Genomic DNA, 15,495 nt, shown 5'->3' on the forward strand with positions numbered 1-15,495 from the left:
CCAATTCCTCACACCCCACCCCTTTCCCCCTTGGCTGATACATTTATTTTTAACTATTGAATTGATCCATTGTAATATAAACAACTTAATATTAAATATCCAACGTGAAATTAGTAAAGTATTTCTTTGTATATATTTATGATGTCCACATATATGTACAAATATATAATACATATGTTTAAGTTTAATTAAGCAAACAGTGGTAAAATGTTTTTCTTCAGAATTGCAATGTTTCATTATTATTTATTTATTAAGGATATTAAATGATATCATCATGAATACTGTGTGACTGTGTGACTGATCTATGGAAACTGCTTTAGGTGTATACAAGTATTTCATTTTTATTTCATTGTTCTGACTTCCTCCTAAAGATTTTTAGTCTACTGACTTGCAAAATTTCCACCAAATTCTTTGGAACAGCAGTATGCACAAGGAAAGTAAAGATGTTAATGTGGGCATTTTAAATGTTTTTCCTAGATATTGATGAATGTGCAGATCCAATAAACTGTGTGAACGGACTATGTGTCAACACTCCTGGTCGCTATGAGTGTAACTGTCCACCCGATTTCCAGCTGAACCCCACCGGTGTGGGTTGTGTTGGTAAGCAAAAGCTCTATGAAACAAATGAATAGAAGTACATAGAGTTAAATACTCATACTCTCTTGTGATGACCATTTACTACAATTAACTTGAGAACAAAATAGTAGTCCTTTACCTTAAGAAACTCTAGATTACCAAAATATATGGTCACTTTTATCCTGCTTATCTTCCAAGTCATATTTTGAAACAGGAATTTTTGAGACTTCTGCTCCCACCACCTCCTCTCACAGACTTGGGAACCAGGGCCCTAGAGGTGCAGTCATTTGTTCAAGGTCTCAGAGCTTGCAAATGGCAGAGCTGAAGCAGTGTCCCGAGTTGCCTGGCTCCCTGTCCAGTACATTGGCCAGGACAGATGTGTTTGAAATGTGGAATCAGTTTTACAAAATGAATATGTTTCAGGTTTATGCATGACAACGGACAGGCAAGCAGTTAATGGCATTTATAGGACCATTTCAGGTATATATTTTTTCAAAACCAAGAAAATATGGAATAAAATTTGAGTTAGCTATGATTAAATTCCCATTAAAATCTCTAGTAAGGTTTGTTGTGCCTTTTTCTTCTGAAAATTATTTTCAAAATGACTTACAAATATAAAAAATTAAAAAGGTTCACTGGATGCATATGGCAGATAACAAGGACTGTTTTTCCTGATACCAAAGGCTAAGAATATGCAAACTCTGTGAACCAGCAGTTCCTCTCTGGGCTTTAGATATCAAATAAAGTAACTTACAGGCCCATACGGAAACATTAGGAAAAATATTCAGTGCCTCATTATTTGCAGCGGCAAGAATTTAGAAGCCATATTTGGACAGTGGATAGATTGAAAAAGAATCACAGTTGAATACTGTGGAGTTGACGGATTGGATGTTATAAAGATGGAATGAGGTATACGACAAAGTACCATTTATAGAAATTTAAAATGTGCACACGAAAACAAAAATACTAATTTTGCAGGAGCACAGACCAAAAAATTAATATTAAACACATTCATATGGTTGCGTAGGGGATGAGGAATGAGAATGGAGAGCAGGGATAAAAGAGAGAGAATGGGAGGGCAGGAGGAAGGAAGGATGAATGAATACAGGCCTAGTAAGAGCAGAACCATGAGTTAACACCTCTGTCTGCACCAGAGTCAGCAACAAAAACAAAACCAAACAAAAAAAAGAATGAGAAAAGTAAAATAATAAAAAGCTGCCCAAGTGATTATAATGTGCAGCTGGAGATGAAAACTACTTGGTAGACTGTAATAAGGACTTTGGATTTTACTCTGATTGAGGTGGGACACCACTGGGCGTGGCCTGACCTAAGGTAATGCTTCTGAAGGATGACTCCGGCTATGGTGGGAAAAATAGACTAGAGTTGGGTCCAGAGATGAGTTAGGAAACAATTGCAGTAGTCCAGGTGAGGGATGATGGTGGCTTGAACTCAGGTTGTAGTGATTTGGAAGCAGTGGTAAGTCATCAGATTCCAGATATATTTTGATAGGGTTGACAGACCTTATTACTGGATTGAATAAGGCATGATAGTTAGGATTCAAAGTTTGACTGCAAGGTATAGGGCCTGAGCAATTAAAAAATTGGGGTTTCTGTTTATTGAAAACGCAGAAGCCTGGGAGAGGATTGGAGCAGGTTTTTTATGTGGAGGAAAGAGTATCAGGTGTTTGATTTTAGACGTGTTAACCCTAAGATACCTTAGATATCTAAGAGGAGAAATCAAATACTAGGCACATGGCAGAAAGATCTGAGTTCAGGGGAGAGGTGAAAGATGGAACCACAAATTTGATAGTATTTAAAGTCATGGAACTAATGAGGTGATCTAGATGGTAATTATGGATAGAGACAAGACAAAGTCTGAGATTCATTGATCTCTTAAGTAGCCTCCCTAAAGTTGTTACAGACTGGCTTTCCCAAAACCTGCAAAACTGAATGTGCAAGTTGAAACTAAACTGTGGGAGAATGGAGATTATGGGGAGGAGAGGAAGGAGATGGCGTTATCAATATTTCAGTGATAGGATACATTGCTTTAAATTAACATATTGGATTTCACTCCCTTTATTGATAAACTCATGCTATAGATTGATTATAGGAAACATTTTTTGCAATCATATTATTAAAGGTCCAGAATGTCCCAGATGAGTAATTGCTTACTATCTTGTTTAGTCCATGATCTATATGGATGTCTAGATGTAGCAAAGTGTAATTTATTTAATTCCTGCAACTCAGTCTTGAAAAAGTTGAAAGCAAGAGATTATTCTGTTCTGGGGATTAATGTACAGAATTTGAATTTGATCATCTGAGTGACCATTCTCCAAAAAAGGCATTCTTACTCTGATAAGGACAATTTTAAACTCCTGTGTTGCCCTGCAGACAATCGAGTGGGAAACTGTTACCTGAAGTTCGGTCCTCGGGGCGACGGGAGTCTCTCCTGCAACACTGAGATTGGGGTGGGCGTCAGCCGCTCCTCCTGTTGCTGCTCTCTGGGGAAGGCCTGGGGGAACCCCTGCGAGACCTGCCCCCCTGTCAATAGCAGTGAGTATGGAACGGAAGAAGAGGAAAGAAACACTGGTAGCTGAGCACTAGCTACCATTTTCTTCTGGTGCTGGGGGTGAGGGAGGTAGTGAGGGTCAAAACTTTGAATCTGGGCTACTTTCAATGATTGTGCTGAAACCAGCCAAGAGTGTGTCATATAAAAGGAATCTGAATTCCTCTCTTCTTACTGTTTTTCTTGATAATGCTAAAAAGAAAAAAACAGTTTTTAACCACAATCCAATATGAATAATGATGATAATATCAGTTCTCCCTGGTGTCACAGGTAAAGGACATTCCTGTTTCTTTTCCACAGTTGTTTTAGTTCAGGTTCATAGATGAGTTGTATTCCTCAAGTCCAGTCATATTATGTCTTAAATTGAAATGTATGTCTTGATATGAACATAGGTGAAACTTTTGAATTGTTGAGTCTTTTAGTTTTTATTTACTAGCCAAAAAGGTTGTGATATAAATTGTCTGAAAATAATTTTTTTCTTTAATTAAAAGCAAATGGGTTTTGTTATTCTACTTTATATATAACTTGTGAAGTAATGATCATATTTCAAGTAAAATGTAATGTACTTTGAAAGATAATGTATTTGAAAAGGCACTAAGGAAAATGTGGATACACCCCTTAGGATATGAGCTTTGAGCCTGGCGGTTGTTAAGTGCTAATTCACTGTCAGCCTCTTGCACACAGGTATCAAATTTCTGTTTTTCCATTGTTTTGCAGCTGAATATTACACTTTGTGTCCTGGAGGTGAAGGCTTCAGACCTAACCCCATCACAATCATCTTAGAAGGTAAGCATACCTCTAATTGTCACCAGATTTAAACAAGGTAAAGAACTTACTTTAGAGAAAATCTGGTAGAAAAGATAGTGTGGAACAGTCCCAACAAGATTATTTTGCAAAATTACAGATGGACAATTACCAGTCTGATGAATAACCATTTGTAAATCAGAAAGATTTGACCCATTGCAGTGACCTGATGTGTGATTGTTCTGCAGAGAAACTCTTTTTATAATTATCCCCAACTTCAATCATCCTCAGCTTGCTGTAATTACTCTTCTCAGATTATAGCAAAGTTCCATGACAAAGCCAAGAAAATTTATGGTCAGAATAAACCTCCCATCTAAGTGTGCATTCACTTGGATGTGTGGACGTCTGCAGGTCTTACAGTATCACACATTTGAAAGCTCTCATAGTAACTCTTATCTTTCATGATGGTATCTGAGCTGTCTCCTCTTTTGCAGATATTGATGAATGCCAGGAGTTACCAGGTCTCTGCCAGGGTGGAAACTGTATCAACACTTTCGGGAGCTTCCAGTGTGAGTGCCCTCAAGGCTACTACCTCAGTGAGGAAACCCGCATCTGTGAAGGTGAGATAAATTTATACCTAAAAATTATTAGTGCTATTTAAAACAAAATTACTGGTCAGGCCTGGAGAAAAAGGGTCCATCTTCAAATTTTATCAAAGGATATGTTGAGACTGGTTCATAGCTTTTTTCTTTTCCTATCAGTGCTGCTAGGTTGTATGATGATAGATAAATTAATTTACAGATTATTTGCCACAATTTACCATTATTTTTCTCTGAGTAAATGGGTTGGTAATAAGTGGGGGAAGCTGGAATAGTATGAAAACATTCAGTATCAAAATAAGTTATTAGTTCAAATACCAATAAGTTATATTTTATATAGCAAAATAGGTAAGTTTGAAATGCAACCATTTGGCTAATATTTTCAGTAACTTTTAAATGTTGGACAACATAGTATGAAGCAGTTCAAAGGTTATGCAGATGCCTTTCTTGGTTCCATCCCCAACTTCTCACATGGTGGTATAATCATCCTTTTAGAGGCCTATCTCCCCACTAGACTGGGAGCTTCTTGAAGCAAGGTCCACATCTATTTCATCTTTATAGCTACAAGTTCTAGCTTACAGTAGAATCTCAGTATTTATTTATGGAATGAATGAATGCTTCTAAAAAAATGAACATTAAACATGTAATTGTTTCCATTATAACCTTTCTTTTAGAACATGTTAGATAAATGCATCTGGAAGAAATGATTTAATAAGGAGAATTACCCAGCAGCTGTGCTACTTCTAGAATCTCTGAATGGGTACTATTTTGAAAGGAGCTATAAAGAAAAAGGCTTTTCTAACTGCATTCAGTTTAAAGTTGACACTAATATTTGGTTTTCAATGACATAAGAGGAAAGTAGCTTTAAAGCAATTCCATTTGAAGAATATGAAATTTCAATTAAAAAGTATAGGTGCCATTTAAGTTATTTTTTGCCACTTTGGAATAGTTTATTCTGATCATCTTTACTTTTGAATGTTAGGTTTTTATTCTTCAGAAGAAGGACATATTTTATATCATGTAAATGCATATTTGGGGGCATTTCCTATGTAATTGCTTTAAATTCTAAATTTTATAAAAATAAGATAAATTCTATAAAAATATGAATTTGGGAAATCAGCCATATGCTTTGTTCAGTAGTTTAAGTGATATAAATTCATGGGGAAAATATTTACTAATTAATGGATATTCTTGCATCCTCTAGATATTGATGAGTGTTTTGCACATCCTGGTGTGTGTGGACCTGGGACTTGCTACAACACCCTGGGAAATTACACCTGCATTTGCCCACCTGAATACATGCAGGTCAATGGAGGCCACAACTGTATGGGTAGGTAAAGGTCTCTGAGATTGATTAGGTCACAGTTGCTGGCTTCCTGGCCAACAGTTATCTCTCAGATACATCTCAGAATTATTATTCAGAAAGTTTGGAAGTTAAATCTTTATGAATAGTGAAGTATTTCGAAGTCTTATAAACTTCTGGGTCTGTACCATATTTTTGAACTTTGGCTACATAGTTACATGTTACAAAGCATGAGTCAGGTAGAAAATTTTATCAAATATTACAAATATATATTCTTAAATAATTTTTATTTTCCATTCATGTAAAGTGAACATTATTTTATGAATAAGAAAACATTTAAAATTTAACATGTAATCCTTTTTAAATTAAATAAATGCATTTGAATAGAGAAGTATCTATTAACTTTGTCCCCCCAAGAAAATTGTAAATGAAACCCCTTATTTAAAAACAGGAAAGATGCTTATCTAAAAACGATTTGTGTTCAGCTTAAGGAATTATTTTAAGATACCTCCAAACGACCGTGAAAATTTTCAGAGTTAATCGAGGAAGTTTGGTGTGTCCAGGTGTGTGGGGTTTGCTATTAGCTGCTTGCTGATAGGGTTGGTTGGCTTACTTGTTTTTCTCTATGTAGACATGAGAAAAAGCTTCTGCTACCGAAGCTATAATGGAACCACTTGTGAGAATGAGTTGCCTTTTAATGTGACAAAGAGGATGTGCTGCTGCACATACAATGTGGGCAAAGCCTGGAACAAACCTTGTGAACCATGCCCAACGCCAGGAACGGGTAAGCACACAGCTTCTGCTTCTGCTGAAGGCCGAGTCAGTGACACAGGTATACATGTAACAGTAGAGGAAAAGCAAAAAGTACTAAAAGTACGGAAAGCAGACACACTCCGTTCTGAAAATATCCAAGAGCTCATATGGCTCAGTTTCTCAAGCAGCCCTCTTGGGATTCAAACATTAATTCCTGAAATGTCTGTTGAGTAGGAGTCTGGATCCTGAAAATAAGCCCCATTGCTGAAATTAAAATTTATAATGCTAGCCCATTTAAACTCATTATCTTAAACCATGCTGCTTAATTATTCTTTTATTCATAAAACAAGTATTTATTGAGAAACTATTGTGTGTCATTGTGCTATATTTAGAAGGTGTCATTTTGATTTAAAAATTTGTGGTCATTTATAAAGTCCAGCAAGCTCAGTGAGTATCTTTTTAGTTCAACCTTGGAAAATATGCAAAAAATGGATTTGATGAGCAAACTTAACATAAAAGCAATGTAGTGTCAAAGTTTTCCTTATGCATCATTTCCCTCAAACTTACCTGAAACTTTTAGGCAGAAAAGAGAGCTGGTCTTTACACAGTAAAATTTTTCTCCAAGCACAGATTCTTTTGAAAGAAAAACTGAACGATAATAAAGACAAGAGCAAAAACATCGTCTTAAAATTGTTGCCCACTCAGGTTCCTTTATGACCTGAGAAGGGATCACTCTTAATAGTTGTAGATACTAAGAGTTGAACCAATAGGACAAATAAGAAACAATGGTTATGCATTTGTTACCAAATACAGTATTACTTAGGGTATATTTATTAAAATGTTTCATTTAACATGATGAAATTAAGGAGAGACATGGTGAAAAGTGACATATGGGGCCTTTCTCAGTGGCTCAAATTCAGTGGGCAAATGGATTTTCTCTTTTTTTCTTTTTTTTAATTGAAGTATAATTAATATACAATATTACTTTCAGGATTACAACATAGTGATTTGACATTTATATACATTATGGATTGATCTCCACAATAAGTCTAGTAACCATATGTCCCCATACAAAGTTATTGCAATTTTATTGACCATTCCTTATGGATACATTACTTTCCTGTGACTTATTTATTTTATAGCTGGAAATCTGTACTTCTTAATCCCTCACATCTATTTTGCCCAACTCCCAACTCCCTTCCCCTCTGGTGACCACCAGTTCTTCTTTATAACTATGATTCTGTTTCTGTTTTGTTTTGTTCATTTGTTTTGTTTTTTAGATTCCACATATAAGTGAAGTCATACATTGCTTGTCTTTCTTGGTCTCACTTATTTCACTTAGCAAAATGCCCTCTAGATTCATCTATATTGTTGAAAGTGGCAAGATTTCATTCATTATTATGGCTGAGTAATATTCCATTGTGTATATATATGTGTGTGTGTGTATATATACATACAATGTATCACATCTTGTTTATCACTTCATCCATCAGTGGATACTTAGGTTGCTTCCATATCTTGGCTATTGTAAATAATGCTGCAGAGAACATAAAAATGTATATATCTTTTTGAGTTAGTGTTTTGTTTTCTTCACGGAAATACTCAGAGGTGGAATTGCTGAATTGTATGGCAGTTTTATTTTTAATTTTTTGAGAAACCTCCATACTGTTTTCCATAATGACTGCACCAACTTACATTCCCACTAACAGTACACAAGGGTTCCCTTTTCTCTTCATCCTCACCAACACTTGTTATTTGTGGTCTTTTTGATAATAACCATTCTGACAGGTGTGAGGTGATATCTCACTGTGGTTTTGACTTGCCTTCCCCTGATGATCACTGACGTAGAGCATCTTTTCATGTGTCTGTTGGCCATCTGTATGTCTTCCTTGGAAAAATGTCTATTCAAGTCCTCTGCCCATTTTTAACTAGATTGTTTGTATTTTTTATATTGAGTTGTGACCATTCTTTGTATATTTCAATATTAACCCCTTATTGGATATATCATTTGCAAATATCTTCTCCCATTCAGTAGATTGCCTTTTCATTTTGTAGATGATTTCCTTCACTGTGCAAAAGGTTTTTCGTTTGATGTAGTCCCATTTGTTTATTTTTGCTTTTCTTTCCCTTGCCTGAGGGCTTTTCTTTCCCTTGCCTTAGGAGACAGATTCAAAAAAAAATATTGCTAAGACCAGTGTCAAAGAGCATACTGCTTATGTTTTCTACTAGGAGTTTATGGTTTCCAGTCTTACATTTAAGTCTCTAATCTATTCTGAGTTTATTTTTTTATAAAGTGTAAGAAAGTGGCCAGTTTCAATCTTTTGCAAGTGTCTATACAGTTTTCCCAGCACCATTTATTGAAGAGACTGTGTTTTCCCCACTGTATAATCTGGGCTCCTTTGTCATAAATTAAGTGATCACATAAGTGTGGGCTTACTTCTGGACTCTCTATTCTGTTCCATTGATTTATGTGTTTGTTTTTGTACCAGCACCATACTGTTTTTTTTGTTGTTGTTGTCTTCGTTTTTTTTTTTTTGCGGTACGTGGGCCTCTCACTGCTGTGGCCTCTCCCGTTGCGGAGCACAGGCTCCGTACGCGCAGGCTCAGCGGCCATGGCTCACGGGCCCAGCAGCTCCGCGGCATGCGGGATCCTCCCGGACCGGGGCACAAACCCATGTCCCCTGCATCGCCAGGCGGACTGTCAACCACTGCGCCACCAGGGAAGCCTGATGCATTGTTTTTGATGCCTCAAATTTCACATTCCAACAAATAGACGTTTATGTTAAAAAAAAAAAAGACAAAATTCATGTCTCATTCATTACTCATTGTTAACATGTTTCACCACTACAAAATTATTTTTGCATGCCTATGCCTTTGTGCAATTCTAATCCCTTTTAAAATTTGTACGCTAACCTGGTTTTTCAATCTACGTAAATCGGATCATTTTTAAAGCCCTCCATATCCAAAAAAAAAAGAATTTAAATACCTAAAGTAGATATTTTGAATCTCATAATGATTTACTTCTAATATCAGAGCAGTAAAAAGTTAATGATGATAATAATAAGAATAACAGCAATAATAATGATAAAGTATGCCTAGATTCACTCCTTGCAGAAGCTGACATTGTTATCAAATAAATATAATTGAAATTAAAATGTCTCATTGTGAATAATATAAAATGTATCTGTCAGGGCTTCCCTGGTGGCGCAGTGGTTGAGAGTCCGCCTGACGATGCAGGGGACACAGGTTCGTGCCCCAGTCCGGGAAGATCCCACATGCCACAGAGCGGCTGGGCCCATGAGCCATGGCCACTGAGCCTGCGCATACGGAGCCTGTTCTCCTCAACGGAAGAGGCCACAGCAGTGAGAGGCCCACGTGCCAAAAAAAAAAAAAAAGTATCTGTCAGTAAAAGTAATACTATGTAAAATGTTATTTTGAAGGAGTTTGAGAATTCTAAGAGTGCATTTGCTTTGTTTATATTTTAAAGCTGACTTTAAAACCATATGTGGAAATATTCCTGGATTCACCTTTGACATTCACACTGGAAAAGCTGTTGGTGAGTTTTTTCTAAATTATGTTTATTTTAATACATACACGTAGCATTTTGTAAAAATTTGTTCAGTGTTTTTAAAGTACCATAAAAGATAATAATCTGTATTTGGATATAATATAGTTAGACAAGAAAGAAATAACATGTTTACAGCCTCTAACCAAGTGTTAACAGTGGGATTAGTCCATCAGCATAGTCTGGTGATTGAGTTATGATAGCTATGTGACTATCTCAAGATTTCGTACATATCAAGCTGAAACTTTAGTTTTCCTCTTCATAAATATTGTATTACATGACTGTAAATAATCCACTTTATTTTAACCTTTACCGTCTGTTTTCATAAGTATACGTTTAAGTTTTGGGTGTATTTTTACAGTACTTCTTTCTCCCAATCTACTTATGAATTTGCAGAATTATTAATTATATAAATCACTTCCTCCTGAATGTACTTTCTGTTGCACAATCTACTTTTCTTCCACAAAGGTTAAATAAACAATATAATTTTAAGTGTCCATTATCAATGCATGTATAACAAAGGACATAAAATTTAAAAAACATAGCTGGCTTTATCAGATGACTGATAGCAATTTGGGGAGCCTGACCTGTAACTTAAGAGGAAGTTTGATTCCCTAGGAAGTTCATTTGCTATATTGACACTAATATCACTTGGTATATTTGATCAGCTACTTCATTTTTTTTCATCACTGTTCAAAGGATATATCTTATGGTCTATATGCTTTCATAACCCACAAAATCATTCATACTGGTATAGAATTGATTTTTGTGACACTGTGTGTTTTCACTCCAGTGTACACATAGTATTATTCAAGGTTTTATGGTGAATACATTAAGCAGAACCCTGTATATTTGATCACATCTGTTCAATTGCAGACATTGATGAATGTAAAGAGATTCCAGGCATTTGTGCAAATGGTGTGTGTATTAACCAGATTGGCAGTTTCCGCTGTGAATGCCCTACGGGATTCAGCTACAATGACCTGCTCCTGGTCTGTGAAGGTAATCTGAATGATGTGTGACCTTATCCAAAAAAGTTTGGCAGACATAACTGGTTTTTAGACAGTTTTCTGATTTTTACTGTTTCTTCTACAGCATTTGGGAGTTGATCACCAAATTGGTTAAGTGAATATAATACTGATGCAATAATGAAGTTTTAAAAACGGAATTGTTGCTCTTTCAGATATTGATGAGTGCAGCAACGGTGATAACCTCTGCCAGCGAAATGCCGACTGCATCAACAGTCCCGGCAGCTACCGCTGCGAGTGCGCTGCAGGTTTCAAACTTTCACCCAACGGAGCCTGTGTAGGTAAGAAAGAGAATGACTCGTTCTTTGACACTGAGCACAATGTTCTTTACACTTCCTGCACTGAAAAACTGTCCATGCTTTCCTATCAAAAAAGGTATTTTCTTTGTCTGGTTTTGGTATCAGGATGATGGTGGCCTTGTAGAATGAGATTGGGTGTGTTCCCCCCTCTGCAATTTTTTGGAAGAGTTTGAGAAGGATGGGTGTTAGCTCTTCTCTAAATGTTTGATAGAATTTGCCTGTGAAGCCATCTGGTCCTGGACTTTTGTTTGTTGGAAGATTTTTAATCACTTTCAGTGATTAAGCAATTTCAGTGCTTGTGATTGGTCTGTTCATATTTTCTGTTTCTTCCTGGTTCAATCTGGGAAGGTTTTACCTTTCTAAGAATTTGTCCATTTCTTCCAGGTTGTCCATTTTATTGGCATATAGTTGCTTGTAGTATTCTCTTATGATCCTTTGTATTTCTGCTGTGTCAGTTGTAACTTCTCCTTTTTCATTTCTAATTTTATTGATTTGAGTCCTCTCCCTTTTTTTCTCAATGAGTTTGGCTAAAGGTTTATCTATTTTATCTTCTCAAGGAATCAGCTTTTAGTTTCATTAATCTTTGCTATCGTTTTCTTCGTTTCTATTTCATTTATTTCTGCTTTGATCTTTATTATTTCTTTCCTTCTACTAACTTTGGGTTTTGTTTGTCCTTCTTTTTCTAGTTGCTTTAGGTGTAAGGTTAGGTTGTTTACTTGAGATTTTTCTTGTTTCTTGAGGTAAGATTGTATTGCTATAAACTTCCCTCTTAGAACTGCTTTTGCTGCCTCCCATAAGTTTGGGGTCATTGTGTTTTCATTGTCATTTGTTTCTAGGTATTTTTTGATTTCCTCTTTGAGTTTTTCAGTGATCTCTTGGTTATTTTTATTAGGACATGTATGTGTAATCTAGAAAATGGTATAGATGAACCTATTTGCAAAGTAGAAATAGAGGCACAGACGTAGAGACCAAATGTATGGATACCAAGGTGGGGAAGGGAGGGTAGAATGGATTGGGAGATTGGGATCGACATATATACACTACTATGTACAAATAGATAACTATGAGAACCTGCTGTATAGCACAGGGAACTCTACTCAATGCTCTGTGGAGATCTAAATGGGAAGGAAATCCAAGGAAGAGGGGATATATGTATACGTGTGGCTGATTCACTTTGCTGTACAGCAGGAACTAATACAACACTGTAAAACAATTATGCTCCACTTAAAAAAAGAGAAAAAAGATAATTTTGAAAAGATTTTCTAAGTAAATCTATTCATTCATATTGAACCTATTTCACCATATCTTTTAGATTCTTTTGTTAGGAAAAGAAGAGGTCTCTCAATGGATTTTCCTGGAATTGGACCTAAAATAAAATAATGTCCTTGAGATACCAATCAGCATGTAAAAATTGCACGATTTAAAATTTTTTGAAAAGAGGTTTGGATACTTTTAAAGCCTTGCTTATTTTGATTCAGCTGTTGTTATGGTTCATTTTCAGACTGTCTGTAATAATTAATAGCAGATTATAGAAACAGCGCCTGTGGAAAAAAATGAAGGAATCTTAATAAAGATCAGATATGTATAACATGTGTTTTATTTTTTGTGCTAGATCGCAACGAATGTTTAGAAATTCCTAATGTTTGCAGTCATGGCCTGTGTGTGGACTTACAAGGAAGTTACCAGTGTATCTGCCACAATGGCTTTAAGGCTTCTCAGGACCAGACAATGTGCATGGGTAAGAAGGAGGACATTAGTTTCAGGGGGTGACGTGGAGCTGAGACTCCAGAAGAGATTACAGTTCGGTCACTTGCCACAAGTAACTACCAAGTCTCTGTCAGAAACAGTCTTATAAAAAATGAGCTATGTGAAACTGTTTATGGTTTTATTCAATGTAAAATTTGCAAACAGGACACACCACAATATGTTCTTGGGTTCAGTGTTTACAGCCTTTTTCCCCAGGTGACTTTCACATGCTTATTAACCTGAGCTCTGGGATACTCAGGGTTACGTGGAGATCACCACAGTACCAGCTGCCCATTTACCCCTCTCTATTCCCACTCAAGAAAGCCTTTTGGAATGCAAGAATACAAGGGAGTAGTAGCAGAGTGACAATTTTGAAATGAATATATAAACACACACATACGTACATATGCTTCTTTCACCCGAATCATTGAATACATGAGATTTATCTGCTTGTTTTGCTTTTTAACTCTTACAAACAATTTTTAGAAGCAAAGATAGCGGAACTTTGAAAAGCCCCAGTAGCTAATGTACAGTTAGTTAAGCAATAATTGTGTTCAGTAAGTACTTGCTGAGCTGATGATTAATATTTCAAAAGCAGATGGGCTGGACACCTTGGAACTCAGCTTAACTACTTAAATCTGATGTCAGCCACTGGCTCATCTCCACTGAAGCACTTTGCGCTTGCAGGAGGAAAATTAAATTTAAAAGTTGGCTATTTATAATTATCATGTTCTCAGTTTAGAAAAAGCTAAATTGCATCTACTCTTTTGGTATTTAAGATACTATCTTTGTGAATCGTAAGGTCAGATTTCAGTACAGCAGAACGGCAGAACTAGTATCCTTTATGGCGTATCCATAAATGAGGACCACCTCGAGAACGTCTCCATTCTTGCAGCGCCTCCTAAGAGCTTCCCTGCAGCCATTTCCCATGGTCCTAGGAAAAATTCTCTAGGGAAGCTTGTGCAAAGGACACACGGAGGATGCAGCCCTATTTGCATGAACTTTCTGAGATTGCTTGCCTATATATGCTTCTCCTGGCTGTTCTCTCTGAAAGGGAGAATATGATTTGCTAAGAAAACCCCCTGAGCTATATGGTTCAGAAATTCATCTGGTGAAAATCTGTCCTTGGTCTTAACAATTCATCCATGATGAAAGTCAGCTAGCCTCCTTGGTAATACCTCTCTTAAACAAAGCTTCCTTCCTAAGGAACAGTAATACCCTCTTTTTTTTTTTTCAGCATCCTGGAGTTCATAGTCTAGCATTTCCTCTCTTATATGCCATGACCTTTCTAAATATTAATTCCATTTTTTCAAAGGCTGATAATAATTGAATTCTAATAGACTTCTTCAATTTAGATTCCACTAATTCATAAAATTTAGGAAATTACAGTTTACCTTTGTTGTGCTGATCAAATTAAGATATGAAAATTTCTGGGGGAGCATTTATAATGCTTAATAGAACAAATTGTTCTAGTGTTTCAAAAGATTGATTTCCTTACAATTGACAAGCGAACCTATTCATTAAAACCTCGCACTAAGGAGATAGTTGCTTGCTTATTAGTCCAGTTCTTTTCTGAGTCGTATATGTTCCTGTAAGTCACTAAGTGACACTTTTTCCTATAATTTTCTACTTCTGAGTTAGCTCTACCTCATACTTACTTTCCTTAAATAAATGTGGGTTCTTAGTATTGAATGAGGAAAATCTAAGTAAGCCAGTAGTTTGAAAAAATCTAAAAGTTTAATAGGCTACGTTTTTCTAGTAAAAAATTGAATTCCTTTGAGCCAGTGTTTCTTTGTAGATGTTGATGAATGTGAGCGACATCCATGTGGAAATGGAACTTGTAAAAACACCGTTGGATCCTATAACTGTCTCTGCTACCCAGGCTTTGAACTCACTCATAATAATGATTGCCTGGGTAAGTACTCAGTCCTTTATTGCTTCTCTTTCATTTCTACACAATATCCTGAAACACAGACTAAAGCCAAAGAATAAATATGTTTATTATTCAAATTGCGCATGTGTGCCAAAAGATATGTAATATCATTAACTAATTTCTGGTTAACTGAAGTCACACTCTTGGCTTAAATAGTCACAAGACCATCTGCTGGGTTGAATACTATGTCAATCAACCAGTCGGTTCAAGGGAAAAGGCCATGCAGAGGATAGTAAATATATTGGGACTGATTTATGGTTTGGGGTTATTTTTACCCCTTAGATGGGATCAAAGTTAGACCTGTTATGGTTTCATTGTTATTATTTCATATTTCATAAAATCCATTCTTGATTTACATTCAAACACTGACAATCTACAACTGAA

At 36.1% G+C, this 15,495-nt stretch overlaps 1 protein-coding gene across 1 annotated transcript in view; it reads left to right on the forward strand.

The window, feature by feature from the left end:
• The window catches only part of FBN2 (fibrillin 2), a 228,716-nt gene that overhangs the window by 180,725 nt on the left and 32,496 nt on the right, over positions 1 to 15,495 (forward strand). The window contains exons 36-46 of the mRNA XM_082621174.1: positions 478 to 600; positions 2,967 to 3,128; positions 3,859 to 3,927; positions 4,380 to 4,505; positions 5,689 to 5,814; positions 6,419 to 6,571; positions 10,028 to 10,096; positions 10,982 to 11,107; positions 11,289 to 11,414; positions 13,045 to 13,170; positions 14,977 to 15,093. Of these exons, the coding sequence (XP_082477300.1) occupies positions 478 to 600; positions 2,967 to 3,128; positions 3,859 to 3,927; positions 4,380 to 4,505; positions 5,689 to 5,814; positions 6,419 to 6,571; positions 10,028 to 10,096; positions 10,982 to 11,107; positions 11,289 to 11,414; positions 13,045 to 13,170; positions 14,977 to 15,093 (1,323 nt within the window). The remainder of the gene's footprint in view (positions 1 to 477; positions 601 to 2,966; positions 3,129 to 3,858; positions 3,928 to 4,379; positions 4,506 to 5,688; positions 5,815 to 6,418; positions 6,572 to 10,027; positions 10,097 to 10,981; positions 11,108 to 11,288; positions 11,415 to 13,044; positions 13,171 to 14,976; positions 15,094 to 15,495) is intronic.

Source organism: Mesoplodon mirus, assembly GCF_964341445.2.
Source record: "Mesoplodon mirus genome assembly, chromosome: 5".
NCBI lineage: Eukaryota > Metazoa > Chordata > Mammalia > Artiodactyla > Ziphiidae > Mesoplodon > Mesoplodon mirus.